This window comes from Trachurus japonicus, chromosome 12 (assembly GCF_045865225.1).
Source record: "Trachurus japonicus isolate A0001 chromosome 12, Traja_1.0".
NCBI lineage: Eukaryota > Metazoa > Chordata > Actinopteri > Carangiformes > Carangidae > Trachurus > Trachurus japonicus.
The window spans coordinates 17,394,371-17,407,649 of record NC_140918.1 but is presented as its reverse complement, the minus strand read 5'-3'; the positions used below and the strand labels follow the sequence as shown (position 1 = coordinate 17,407,649).

Genomic DNA, 13,279 nt, shown 5'->3' with positions numbered 1-13,279 from the left:
AGGATTTTTGGTTTTTGGTTTGGTATCATTTAAAAATAGTTACAGGAATAAGTCACCTCAGTTCAAGTTCTTAACCATGTCTACAGAAAGCTAAACCACCAAATGTCAGAGGCACTTCTCTAAATTATTCACATGTTCTTATGTATCACTGGCTATTAATTTCAAAAGTAATAAGTCTTTTTTTTCTGGAAGCTGGATGCTGTTGTACTTGACATTGATTCATGGCATCTGGGGATACTTTTACACCCTCCAAAATCTGCAATTGCTCCCTCTTAGCTTCAAAAATTGGACAGCTTCTCCCTCCTCTGCATGGCTCTTTGGGTGATCACAAAGCGGCTGAAATATAAAGATGATGCTCCAACAAGACATTTTCACTTCTTGGTCAATCAAAAGCTGACAGGCGGCAGATGCCATTGTAATTGGGACTTCAATAATCCATTTGACCCGACTCGTTAACCAGACACGTAAGCCTTCTATATCAAACGTGTAAAAAGCAATAAGTCGTGTTATCAGCTCTCAAAATAACCACTATATGTCTCTGCGAGTTGATTAGTTAGTGACTCACTGATTTTTGGAGCAGACACTCAGATGTCTGCCTCTTAAAGCCTCTCCTCTATAAAAGATGAAATGTGTTTTGGTTTTATAAGCCAACAATTGCAAATAACGAGGAACAATTTAACAAATATTTTTGCCGTGGAAATGCTACTTGTACTACTTGCATGCTAACGCCTTTTCATGCTGTATATGTGGGAGTAATTGCGCTACATGCAAACTGAAATTCATCTGTAGCTCTTTGACCAGATGATTAAAAAAATGTACTGAAGTACATTTAAACCTCTCAAGGTTTCGACTTTCTTTGAAGAAACAGCAAGACAAAAGAACGACTTTTAGTGCCATTAAATCTCTCTGACATGAAGAGATATGTAAGCAACGCTGTCAGGCTGCAATTATGTAGAGCAATTAATAGTTACTTTTGGTGCTCTGGATTTTCAAATGGGTCTTTCCAATGAGCAAAAACTTGCATGAGCTCTGGCCACTTAATGTCTGTCCGTGTGCTTTTGCTCGAGGTGGTCATATTTCCTGCAGTTACTCACCAGACTGTGTGGTGATGGAATAGCATGAGGTTGCCTGTCAGAGTCTCATGATTAAGGTACCAGTCCTCCAGCCAGTTGTTCAGCCAAATACCCTAAGACATTGCAGGTCCTTTAAAGACACTGATTTCAGCATTTCATGAGGTCTACAAGGACACGTTAAAGTGCGATCTTCTCCCTCATACCAAAAAAGACAGCGGAAAAATAGAGCCTGAAAAGATGGGCAGATAGACAGTCAAAGGCAAATCTGCTACTTTTCAGCATCAAGGGGGCTGACAGGTCCCGTTTAGGTTCAGTGGAACAGTCTTGGAGTGTAATGGTCTCTCTCAGAGCTGACAGATGGCCAGAGAAAGAGGCTGAAGAAGCCTAATAAATAGCTGACTGAATTGGCTTTGCTGTGTGGCAAAGTGGCTGTCAGTCAGCAGGCCTAACTTGATCAGATAGCAGGGAGAATCAGTGGCAGACAGCAGAACACTAATCTGTATTGATGGACTGGAAAACAGCCACACACACCAAAATGCAGTTTCCAGTGATAAGTACATGAATCATTTAGGCTGCAAGCATCTCCTAGTCTAGTGGATGTGGATGTGCATGTTTGTGGTGGAAGACTTTGTACAAAAACTAAATAAATAAAGATGATATATTTTCGATAGATATTGAGATTGTGAGAAATGTACTGTAAGTATAGCTCAAATCCATTCATTCACAGACTTATTTTGTTTGCCACATAAGTTCATTTTTTAGGGCCACAACCAGTCATAATAATATGGGTTAGTAACTTATTTCAGTTGATTAATCATTTAGAATAAAGTTGTTATTATACTGTGATGTAAAACAGAGAAAAGCAGCAGATTCTCACTCGTGCGAGTCTGGAACAGGGGAAAGCTTTCAGCAGAGTAAATCCCATAATCGTTTTGAGCACTTTTCACATCAAATGAAAACGTGTTTACTGAATAAACACAGCGGACAGAATAGTACATCGAGGTTGTCGTCGGTGATAAGGTGTGTCAGATGAGTCTGTAAATACAGTAGTAGGACTCAGACTGGCAGCGTCTGTGCGGTGTCACTGACTGGGTACAGATGGATTCTGCTCCATTTGGCTGTTGTTCACACTGTACTCAAAAATGATTTGCCTCGGCAGCCGGTCTATTTTTAACCCCGAAGAGATAACGGTAGCCCCAGTGGTTGCATAACTTAAACAACTTGTTTTCCACAAGCATTTGCTTTATACTTCACTGTCTTGTTTCGTCCTCTCCGTCTCACTCATCCTATTGCTCTCTGCCCGCCCCGGCTCATTCTTCTGCTCCCCTCACCTCACCTACCTTATCCCCTTACCCATCGCCGTCACTTCATATCCGTTTCTCATCTCTCAGAAGAACCGTGCATTTTCCACCCCCACTCTCATAAAGACGTCTTTCTCCTCTTCTCCACCCACATGTTCCCTCCTACTTGTGCTTTTTTTTTCTCTCTCTCTGTATAAACCTTGAATCGCATTGGAATTATGTACCACCACAGACTACAGCAGTTGAAAATGCCAGTCATCGCCTTATTCAGATGTGACAGTGAGAGTGGAAAATTCTCTTATCACCCTCTCCTCCTGCTCCTGTCACTTTTTTGACCTGTCTCACTGATATCACTATAGTCCGCATATGTGTCTCTTCCCCCTCACCTCACCCTCTCTTCTCCTCTCTCATTAATTCCTTGCTTTCCTAAGCCCATTTACTAGTGGCCAGAAAAAAAATTGGCTGTGTGAAAAAGCACAGCACAATTACTCCTTTCCTCCTCTTGTCAGTCTTTTCAATCATTTTCTCCTCTCCGACTTCCATTTAGTTGAGGTACCCTGCATCCATCTGCGCTAGAAACAAAAATAAAGAACAATGATTGCATTTTTTTTTTTTCATCTTCATCCAGCATCTATTTCCCATTTTTTATGCTCTCATCTCTTTGCCCTTAGCCAAGCAGAAACTAGAGGATCGTCTAGCAGCTGCAGCGAGGGAGAAGCTGGCCCAGGCATCTAAGGAGTCCAAGGAGAAACAGCTACAGGCGGAGAGGAAGAGGAAGGCAGCGCTCTTCCTTCAGACCCTCCGCAGCCCCCTCGCTGGGGAGCCCGAGGCCAAGAGAGTTGAGCTAGACCCATCTGCACAGCTTGAGGTAGGTGATTGGTCGATAAAGGTGTGTCATCACAAAATATTTGTCCAACTTTTCACCATTCAAGAGTTGCACTGTATATCTTATTAACTGCTAAAAAGGCTCTTGTTTGGCTCTTAATTCCCAAGTGTTTAGTTAAGGCAGATTCACTAATGCTGCTGGGATACTTAACAATCTGAAATCAAGGGCCTGAAGGGTCATTTTACAACTACAGTGCTTTGAAAATGAAATGTGGAATACAAAGTGGAGAGGAAAATATTCTGTGTAAGCTGTTCTGCATTTCCAGGATGTTTGGCCATCCTGTTTCTGTTGAAAATGTCACCGCATTATCTGGATGATAGAGCGCAGAAGATGTTTTTGTGTACAGTCAGTTATTTACTGTCATTCAAACTAAGTTTACCTCATCTAGATTTGTTTGCATTTATGGAATCAGTGGTTTATTAGTTCATTAAAATGCCACTTGATGTTAGGCCAGCGTTAATGACTGTTTGTTTTTTGTTTTTTTGTCAAGGCTCCCAAGGCCATTATTTCCCTCAATATTCAGAGGCAGACTGAACAAATGTTTCAGCTGACGTTACTCAACCTTGACGTCTCACCTTCTGCTGCTCTGTTCTGTGTAATGATCCAAATAAAGCTTTGGCTTTTTTTTGCAGCTACATTACAACATTTGAGTATAACTAATTGGGTGAAAGAGGGATTTTTTTTGTTGTAATATGCTGTTGGATAGTACAAGATAGACAATTACAACCACCAATGCATCAGTGGCGGTGTATAAATAAGCTGAACTTTTGGAGGTTCAGTCCAAACATAGAGCTTTTCACAAATAGTTTTCAGTCCACACTCGTCGTGGCTAGAAGCATCCTCCCTGAGGCCTGAGGTCATTTGCAAATTATTACTGGCTCCGCTTTCTCTTTTTAACCCTTTATTTTTTCATGAAGTGAATTGTGGTCAAATGTTTGGTCAAAAAGGTTCATTAAATTGGAAAATCTATTTTTCCACGTCTAATACAGTTCAGTAAACTCAAATAAAATCAGCTCCTCTGTATGTCTTAGTGGGAATTTAGACATATCAACACCAGATGGCATACTGTGTTTTCTTGATTGTCTTTATATCCTGTGTGTTTTTATTGACTGTGTGTGCATACATTAAGTTGCAGGCACCTACAGATATATTATTACCTGTCAGTTTTGTGTGTGTGTGTGTGTGGCTGTAATGATAGAGCCGTCCATTTTATGAAGCCGTACAATAATACATTAAGAGATTAATGTCTGGTTGCTGGGCGAGTATCTTCAAATACATCAGTGCCACCGAAGTGAACGCTGATAAACACTGCTCCCTCAAACATCTTGTGTACATGTACAGCTGATAAAAGCATATCACTTTTTTTTTTCTTTTTTTTTTTAAAGCTATTGAGTTGTGTGGTGAACACAGTGGGAAGCTCAGACTGCTTTTCATGTATAGGCAGCCTTAGCCCTGGGGTGAGAGACACTCACTCATTGTGTGACAAACAGGTGGGATTTGTATGCTGAATAAGCTGATCGCTATGCAGCTGCTGGCACCGCTAATTAAGCCTAACACCTTTTCCTTGACTCATAATATAGTGTTGTAAACAAGAGAAACTGACCCAGAGATAAGGGGTGGGCTCATACTCAGGATTTACTGAGCTTATTTTGGTATTGTATGTATGAGGTATATAGTACGGTATGGAAAGTTAATCAATATGAGCTACTGCATTCATCTATGCAATATAGAAGTGTCCATGGATAGGGTGAAGGAAGCACAGTCAAGGCATGTTTTAAACCGTGATTTTCTTTCTTCATTTTCTCAGAAAGTGTAAAATGTTGTGGAAATGTTTATTGCATTTTGTTGATTATAATAAGACGATACCGTGCACCAAGAAGACTTAGTTTGGAAAATGTAATTATTGCGTAAAATGTTCAGAGCACACATTGTGGAGGTGGAAAACTAACAACCAAGCCACGCAGTGTGGCTCCTAATAAGAAAGTAAAAAAAAACTGAGTGATAAAAAAAGAAAATGCCTTTCTTCTTCTATCCACCGACTCCCTGTTCTCCGTTTTGGTTTTCCCAGGGATGATGCAGGGTATGTCCCTTTTTAAAATTCTCCTTTGTAAAGTTTCACAGGGTTGCTGCATTAAAGCAAAAATTTTAGAGGCCCTTTGTCTGTCATATTAAACATAGACAAGAAAGGCGAGAACACTTTATAGTGTAAATAAGACTGTTGTGGTCATTTGATGTGTAGATTGCCTAACCATTTGATGGATGCTGCCTGTCAGCTCCTCGTGTGAGCCGTGCTGATGCGGGATGAACTGGACTATTGCCTCTTAGGCCAGGTGGTAGTGGGCTGGCTCCTGTCACTACTGCACCAGCTCTGTCACTCTTCTCCAGATGTTCAGTGACATCTGCAGTGGCCACGAGAGCCTCCACGTGCTGAAGGCACGACCAACATTCAGGTCATTGTATCACTGATGAATATGCACTGATGGATGCTTGTTGTAAGCGATCTATTGAATTCTTTGAGTGCGAAAAGCAGTAGTAGTCTATCTGATCACTATTGATAATAGGAAGGTAGCACACAGCCACGTTGTGGTTAAACAAGTATGTAAAGAACTACCTTTGACAGATAGAGAATGACAAAATCCATCATAAAAGAGAAAAGTACAAAAGTTCAAGAGATATAAGAATGAAAGTAATGAAATAAAAAAGGAGCAATAAAATAAATAGGGGGAGGTATTCAGACAGATTGAGCAAAGGATGTCTGAATAAAAATGTTCTCAGTTGCTATGGATTACAAGGATAAGGGGAAGAGTGTGTCATAGTTTGAGTGCTTCAGCTTGAGCAGTAGGTGCCATCTGATCTGTCAGAACATACAGACAGTATACATACATACATACATGTGACTATCCGTGCCACTATTGTGCATAAAATTGTGAGAAAAAAAGTGAGTAGCTTCTTTAGTTTACTCTTATGGTTTCCAGTCAGGTAGAGATACAGGAAAAACAATGGAAAGATTTTTTTTCTGATTATCATTATTTATACTTGTTTTATTTATTTCTAGGGGTGTTAGGGTAATGAGCATTTTGCTATCAGAAGGCAGCAGGGGGTTCAGAATCAAGGTTGAAGTCAGATGAATAGAACAGTGCAAGACTGTGTAGTGATTTGTTGTAACACTTTGAAGAACAAATGTTACCTGAACACGGAGAGAGTGAAAGGAGCTCAGCATGGCTTTAAGGTGATTAAAACTAAAAGTCGGAGTGTGTCAGCTGCATTTTGGAAGTGTATCGTAAAGTCGTGGTTTTCTTTTGTATGTTTGTGTTTGTTTTGTTTTGGGATGGCCAGTAAACAGTGGTGCAACACCGTCTGCACACCATCGATGTGTTTGAGCTGCGGATGCTGATGCCACATCTTTGTAGAGTTGGCTAAGTGAGCCGTCCTGGACGTGTTGACGTAAGCTGTCCATGTTTCCCATAGAGCTCATCATGTTGTTTATGTGACAGCGCTGTGGTAGCTAGTGTAAGCTGTCACGAGTAAACAAAAACACTCTGAATAAGCTGCGCAGGCCGCGGCCAATTTTTAGTTCTGTTATTTCTGTAACTTACAGCGTCTGTTTGTTGGTACCATTTTGGCTCACCGTGATACAGTGAAGGTGGCTGCAGAGCGGGAAACAGCTGTGTGATGTCTTCTGATCTAAAACCCTTCCCAGACATGCACTTGTTTGGTTAAATGACTTATTTTTATTGTTTTTTTTTTTTTTTTAGTTAGGCAGACATTAGTGACTTAGTGAATACTTTTTCAGTTCATTCAGACATGACAGCACAGTTATCGTAATGTAAGAGCAACAATCCTCTGGTGGGAACCGGTGGCACTGCTGAGAAGAGCAATTAACTGAAGAGTAATATGAAAGAGTTAGAAAAACATTTTCTGGGTTCTTTCACAGGATGCCTCTCCCTGATGGAATTTAAAACTTATTTTGCAGTTGCATCCATAATTAATGACCGTTGTGGGCACAAGGGAGGCCCACCTGAATCTCCTAATAAATTTGCTCATCAGTGTCTGCATTCATGGGAGGTTTCTGCCTGTTTTCTTTTAATGCCATTCAGTGCACAAACAGGATGAATGTTAGTGAAGATATTAGTTTATTCCTATTTGCTCACATTTTGTGAGTGTTTTTCCTGATACTTCCTCCCAGATCTTGGTTTAAAAGGCTCATTTGGAATGTGAAGTAGTTCTTTATTGATGTGTCATGGTGTGTTTTCTAGGGCTGCTCCCGACCAAAGATTTTCTCGGTTCACCAGTAGTCCTCCTTTATGGATTGGTCGACTAATCCGACTAACCCGTGTAAAAGTTAAAAAAAAAAAACTGACAGTGAGTGAGTGTCATGCCTTCCTGTATCTGGCCTTCAAATGAAAAACCCTATAGCCTTTCATATACAGTTCAGTCATATTGATTTTGACTTAATTTTGACAAGACATGGCTCCAAATGTTTGTTTGTTTTCCTGCGACCAATCAACCAATGAAATTTTTATCTGTATTAATCTCACAGATTTGCAGGAAGTGTTACAGAAATGTCTTCAGGTTCAGCTGAGTAAGATTGCCATGACTTGTGGAAAAGTGATCCAGGCTATAACCTGTGATATTTATATTTGGAGATTTTATGTTGAAAGGGGTTTTAGGAAACCGCCCCAACAATACACAAATGTGTGTATTTTCAGATGTAAGATTGCCCTGGATTCCTCTGCCTCTGCTCACCCTCCTCCCCTCTCCCTATCTCACCAGCGCAGGTGTGAGAGCGGAGCACATTTTCCGGGCCTGGTGTTGGGATAAGCCTCCCATATGTCAGTCCTAATTTTAAACCAAACCTTGCCTCCTATCATTTCATTATCTCTTCCTTAGCACAGGCACTAGATTGCACGCAAGCAGAAAGGTGTAATGAATATTCTTCCTTTCTCAATTTCCCCGCTTGTTTTCAGATACTTGTCTTCTGTCGTGAGCACTTTTTCTTGTTTCTTTCCCGCCTCTCACTTTTCTTTACCTCATTTGCCACCTTCTTTCATCGTCTTTCATCATCGTCCTTTCCCTCTGTATTTTCTTCTGGTCCTCCCCCTCTCTCTTTTATGCTCCGCCCTTTTTGTGCAGATTTCAGCAGATGGGTGAGAGTGGGAGTTATTGAATTGTAGAGATTTAAGTTAGAAGAGAGGACAGCTCACTTGTTATTAAATTGACATTTCAGTTATAATTTATTTGAGGCTAGAGAATGACACACACACAACCACACATTTCCTTGTGTGACCGCCACGTTTATCACTTATCATGTGGGCCATCTTCCTGTTCATGTTAATGTTACAATACAGATGATGCCATTTGGTGTCTGACTTAATCCAGACACATTTATAGAACCATGAACCCATATATATATATATAATATATATAATTTAAATGTAACATGGGTGGCCCCAGGAGCGATCTAAGGCAGAACCATGTAAGATGAATCCTGACCTTGGAAAATTCACCATCACATTCAATCTACTGATGGACCAAAGCCGTCTTTTCCATGTGAATCCAGCAGCAGACCAGTATAATGTGAGCAGACAGTCCCACACCGGGGTAATTAGAGCCACTTTGCAGCTGACAGTTGTAACTGGCCGCGTAGCCAGAGGGCCGCACCGTGGTGTGTAACCCATACCATCTTTTAATCAGCTGAGTAAGGGAGGAATATAAGTGATCATTTCCCAAGAGAGCAAGGGACCTTGACTTCGCCCGTGACATCCTCTTTACAATCCTGTGCCCCCTTTTGTAGTGGATGTGTGATTATTTTTAATTTGAAAATCAATCTACTAATGTACATTCTTTTCAACATTTGTTACTTCTTTACTTTTCAGTTTTGTTCTGTTAAAAGTTCTGAATACAAAGTGTGGAAATATCTGGCAATCAATATTTATATTGGTCAAATATAGGATTAGAGTAAGCACCTAAATGAATGCATCATCAGTTACTATCAGGCAAATAGAAGGTAGATATTGACAACTTCAACATACTAAGATTTTCTTTTTTTCTACCTTTATTTTCTATCCCTCTATTGTTATGCAAGTTGTATTAATCTCTAACATTGACAGGAGGGCCACTGAAGTGTTGCATAAATAAATCCCTAATGTCTATATACAGTCAACCTTGTGCATCACCTGCGTCTCCTTAAGTGATCAGGACCCTCTATTGATTTTCCACAGATGTACAGAGTTAGTAAGCATCTGGGATTTTTTTTTTTTTTGCAAAATCCATAAATTCAGAGCACAGCTGACTGTTTAATTCAGTCAGTATATTATTTCTCCTCTTTTTTATCTTTAAACCGATTAAACAATTAAGGCCTAGCATCCAAGTGTGTCCTTTAAACTACTGTATGCATTCGCTGATGCCTTTGCTCTGTGTCTTCTTTGATCTGTCTTTGTCTCTAGATGCAGGAAGCCCTCTCTGTCCTGTCTGACCTTGCGCCCTCTCAAGTGTCCTCTGCACAACCTGTGTATGTCCAAGACCAAAGGCCGTCCACGGAGAACCAAGGAACGTTTCGCAGCAGGGAGACCCCGTCCTCCTCGTCCTCCCACAGTACCTCCAGAGGAGCAGACAGGGACAGGGACAAAGACAGAGATCGAGACAGAGAGAGAGACAGGGACCGAGACAGAGACAGAGACAGAGATAGAGACAGAGACCGGGAAAGAGATAGAGATAGAGACAGAGACAGGGACAGAGATAGAGACCGAGACAGAGACAGGAACAAAGGGAGGGACAAAGAGAAAAAGAAGAAAAAACACAAGAGGAGGTCACGGTCAAGATCAAAGAGCAGACACGCCCTTCCCAGTGCCTACAGGAGAACCCGCCGGTCCCGGTAAGTTTTTGGTATTGCGTTTTTTATTTATTGTTTATTTTGTTCTGCCCTAAGCAGAAAAAAATCCTTTGTGGAAAAGTAAAAATATGAACTTAGGAGGAGGATGTTACAATATTATGTAACCAACCCTTATCCTTAATGTTCTCCTGTTTTCATAGGTTGGACAGGTGTGCATCAAAAAAATAATTTCTGTGGGGAATTTAACCCTTAAACTATTCTTGACTCACAGACAGTGTTGCCATGTAAACCTAACAGTGGTTGTTGTGCTCTAAAGTATAAATCCATTATCTATAGAAATGATAAGCAATATTAATTTCTTACCTCAGGAAGCCTGTCAGTAATTAGCATTACTGCTGTTAATGATATGAGACAATTTTTAGTCAACCTTTGTTTTATGCCCCACCTCATACAAACCTTTAGTGCATAGCACACTGCAATAATACTGCCAGAAAATAAATGCATCCTTCAGTCTCTTCGCTTGTTTCTCGATTTGCATTGTTGCATTGTACTTTGTTTTGCTTTTCCTTCCTCACTTGAAATGGGAAAAGAAAGTGAGAGGAAGAATTAATGCAAGAGACATCGGAGATAATGAGAAAGAACAGGGACAAAGGGAGGAATAAAAGAAAAACATTTGAGAAAGAACATTTGAAGGAAGGATTAAAACCAAGGTTAAGGGTTGAGTGGAGGTGCTCAAAGGTAGAGATTGTGTTGCTTTGTTTGTGCCGCTTGTCTGACGGCAGGTTAAAGCAAACAATCTTGACCGTCCAGCTTTGTTTTGCTGGCCCGGCTCAGACCTGACATTACCTCGGCTGGCTGGCCTTTTCTGTCTGGTTTTGTTTTTTAGGAAAGTGGTCTAAATTCCTTCTCTAACCCCTCGCTATTCCACGTTTGTAAATGAAGAGCATGCTCTGCATATGAACTAGTGGGGGAAAAATGAATTAAGTTGTGCCCTTTATGGAAAGAAATCTGAGAAGTGCATTCATCTTGTACATTATCCTTTAATATTTAATACTGTTTTCTTTTCAGGCTTGTTTAGAAAAACACCATTTGCATATTGAGAGTCCATGTGATAGAATGTTTATTAAAGTAATTCACAGAATTATGATTCATGGTTTTTTTGTCCTGTGGCCTAGTTGCTGTACTTAGTCTCTCTTTAACTACCTCAATGTAAAGTGTGTCACTTTCAGCTCTTCAGATAGTCTATTGGAACATTATTCAAACCTTATTGGCCCCAACTCTCTTTTGTCTTTCATATTTTAATGGTTTCCTTCCATCTCACGCTTGCTTTGCTCTACTTGTCTTGCCAGATCCCGTTCACACTCCCCGGGGAGACGGGACAGGAGGGGCAACTCATCAGAGAGGAGACGTGAAGAAAGGGAGCGGGAGCGCTATCATCCAAGCAGCAGCTCCAGCCTGCCCAGGGGGCATTCGAGATCCAGGTAAACCAAACAGCGGGTGTCATCAGAGCAGTCTGTGGAGAGAGCGGTTGCCCTGGGACTTGATACGGCTCTGTTTATTTTAACACTGAAAATATTGATTGTTACAGCGGTCAGAGCACAGAGGGCCACTTACAGTGCCACAGTTCACTGCTGAGTCTGAAATGTGTGATTTTTTTATTATGTTGCAGCTAAAATAATGGGAAATCTTATACTGTGGGAGATAAATAATGCATTGTGTCTATCAACTATATATCGAGCGATATTTTGAACCCCAAATGACCACTGAGGGAAGTTGCAATGGATACCTTCCACTTGCATGACTTTAAATGAGGCTGAATACACCAGAGTACACCCCCCCCCCCCGATATTTTGGTTATTTGGTGTCTTCACCGTCTGAATCAGAAATGCAGCTCTTCCCCTCTCGCTTTTTGTCCCCCAGGACCCCTCCTGAGAAAAGGAGGAGCTCCTTGTCATCCTCAGGACAGATGCAAACTGTGGGTTCCTCTCTCTCACCGTATTCCTCTCCCGGCAGAGTTTTGTCCCCATCAGGTAGCCCCGCCTCCAGCCTCGCCCTCTCCAGGTAACTACTGAAAGTCTCCTTCCTCCCTTAAGAAACAACAGGTTGTTGGAAGAGCTTGGATGTAGATATAACAAATTAAATATATACAATTGACCAATGCATCGCTACCCCCAGGCTTCTGTCTTTGTGAATAAAAAGGATCACAAATACACAATGTGTCTTAAAGGGACAACGAGGAGTTTCTATGTGGTTATAAAAAAGTCTCACGTTAATTTGGATGAATCTACGCTACCCACACTTGTTAATGGGCCCATTTTCGATAAATATATAATTTTGTCTCTATTGTTATTTTGTTATTATTAGTGGTGGTGGAAACGCTGGTCGAGCCGACCAGCGTTTCCTTACTTTCAGTTTCGTGGCGAGTCATGAGAATAACGCCGCCGAATCGCCGTTTATGGTCGGAACTACGACGGTATGTGATCATCTTCGGACCTCTGACTTTAATTATTGATGAATGAAAACATGAGTCCGTCTTGCGCCGGTCAAAGAATTATACGGTGCGCGCAGAGGCTCATAAATGTAGTGTGAAAACGCTTCGCTTTTCCAAAACTCCTCGTTGTCCCTTTAAGAGTTCAGTACATCAGCAGATGTACTGCTGTTATAACTTATAGCAACCTGTCAGAACTGTGCCGATTCACATAAAGGCTGAAAGAAAATCATAGCAAATAAATTCCCTCTCTTTTTAGGCTTTTGGCAAACACCAACTCTCACTCAAAACATGTTTCTCCTGTGATTTAGTCATTTAGTGGAAAGAATCATTAACCCTGCCCCGAATGGCAATCATCCAATCATAGCTTAGCAACCATAACTAGGTGCCCACGGCCTGAAAGGCTGTGGATATCTCCACATGTTCTTCATAAGTATTCATGAGGCCGAGAGCAATTTCAGGAAGTCTAGTGGGGGGGGGGGCTACTACATCGGAGTGCTGGGTAACAAAGCAGCTCTGTCTCGCTCTGTGTTTGATTTGGGGAAGTTTACACTTGAGTAACCCCAGCCAAACTTGTTACCATTCACCACAACACATTAAGCCTAATTGAAACAGTCTGTTTTGACAATTTGAACAATAAGGTGTAAATCCAACCTCAGTCTAACCCTTTCCCAAGTCCAAGCTAAGCAGCTTCAGGCT

The 13,279-nt window shown here is 41.1% G+C and overlaps 1 protein-coding gene across 9 annotated transcripts in view; it reads left to right on the top strand.

The window, feature by feature from the left end:
- Positions 1-13,279, top strand: part of sfswap (splicing factor SWAP) — a 48,630-nt gene that overhangs the window by 23,524 nt on the left and 11,827 nt on the right. For 6 of the 9 annotated variants that reach the window (XM_085793635.1, XM_085793634.1, XM_085793640.1 and 3 more), the window contains 4 exons: positions 3,046-3,242; positions 9,707-10,134; positions 11,442-11,573; positions 12,013-12,153. In XM_085793635.1, coding sequence (XP_085649761.1) covers positions 3,046-3,242; positions 9,707-10,134; positions 11,442-11,573; positions 12,013-12,153 — 898 coding nt within the window. The remainder of the gene's footprint in view (positions 1-3,045; positions 3,243-9,706; positions 10,135-11,441; positions 11,574-12,012; positions 12,154-13,279) is intronic. The other 3 variants (XM_085793636.1, XM_085793642.1, XM_085793641.1) reach the window with 1 other exon arrangement.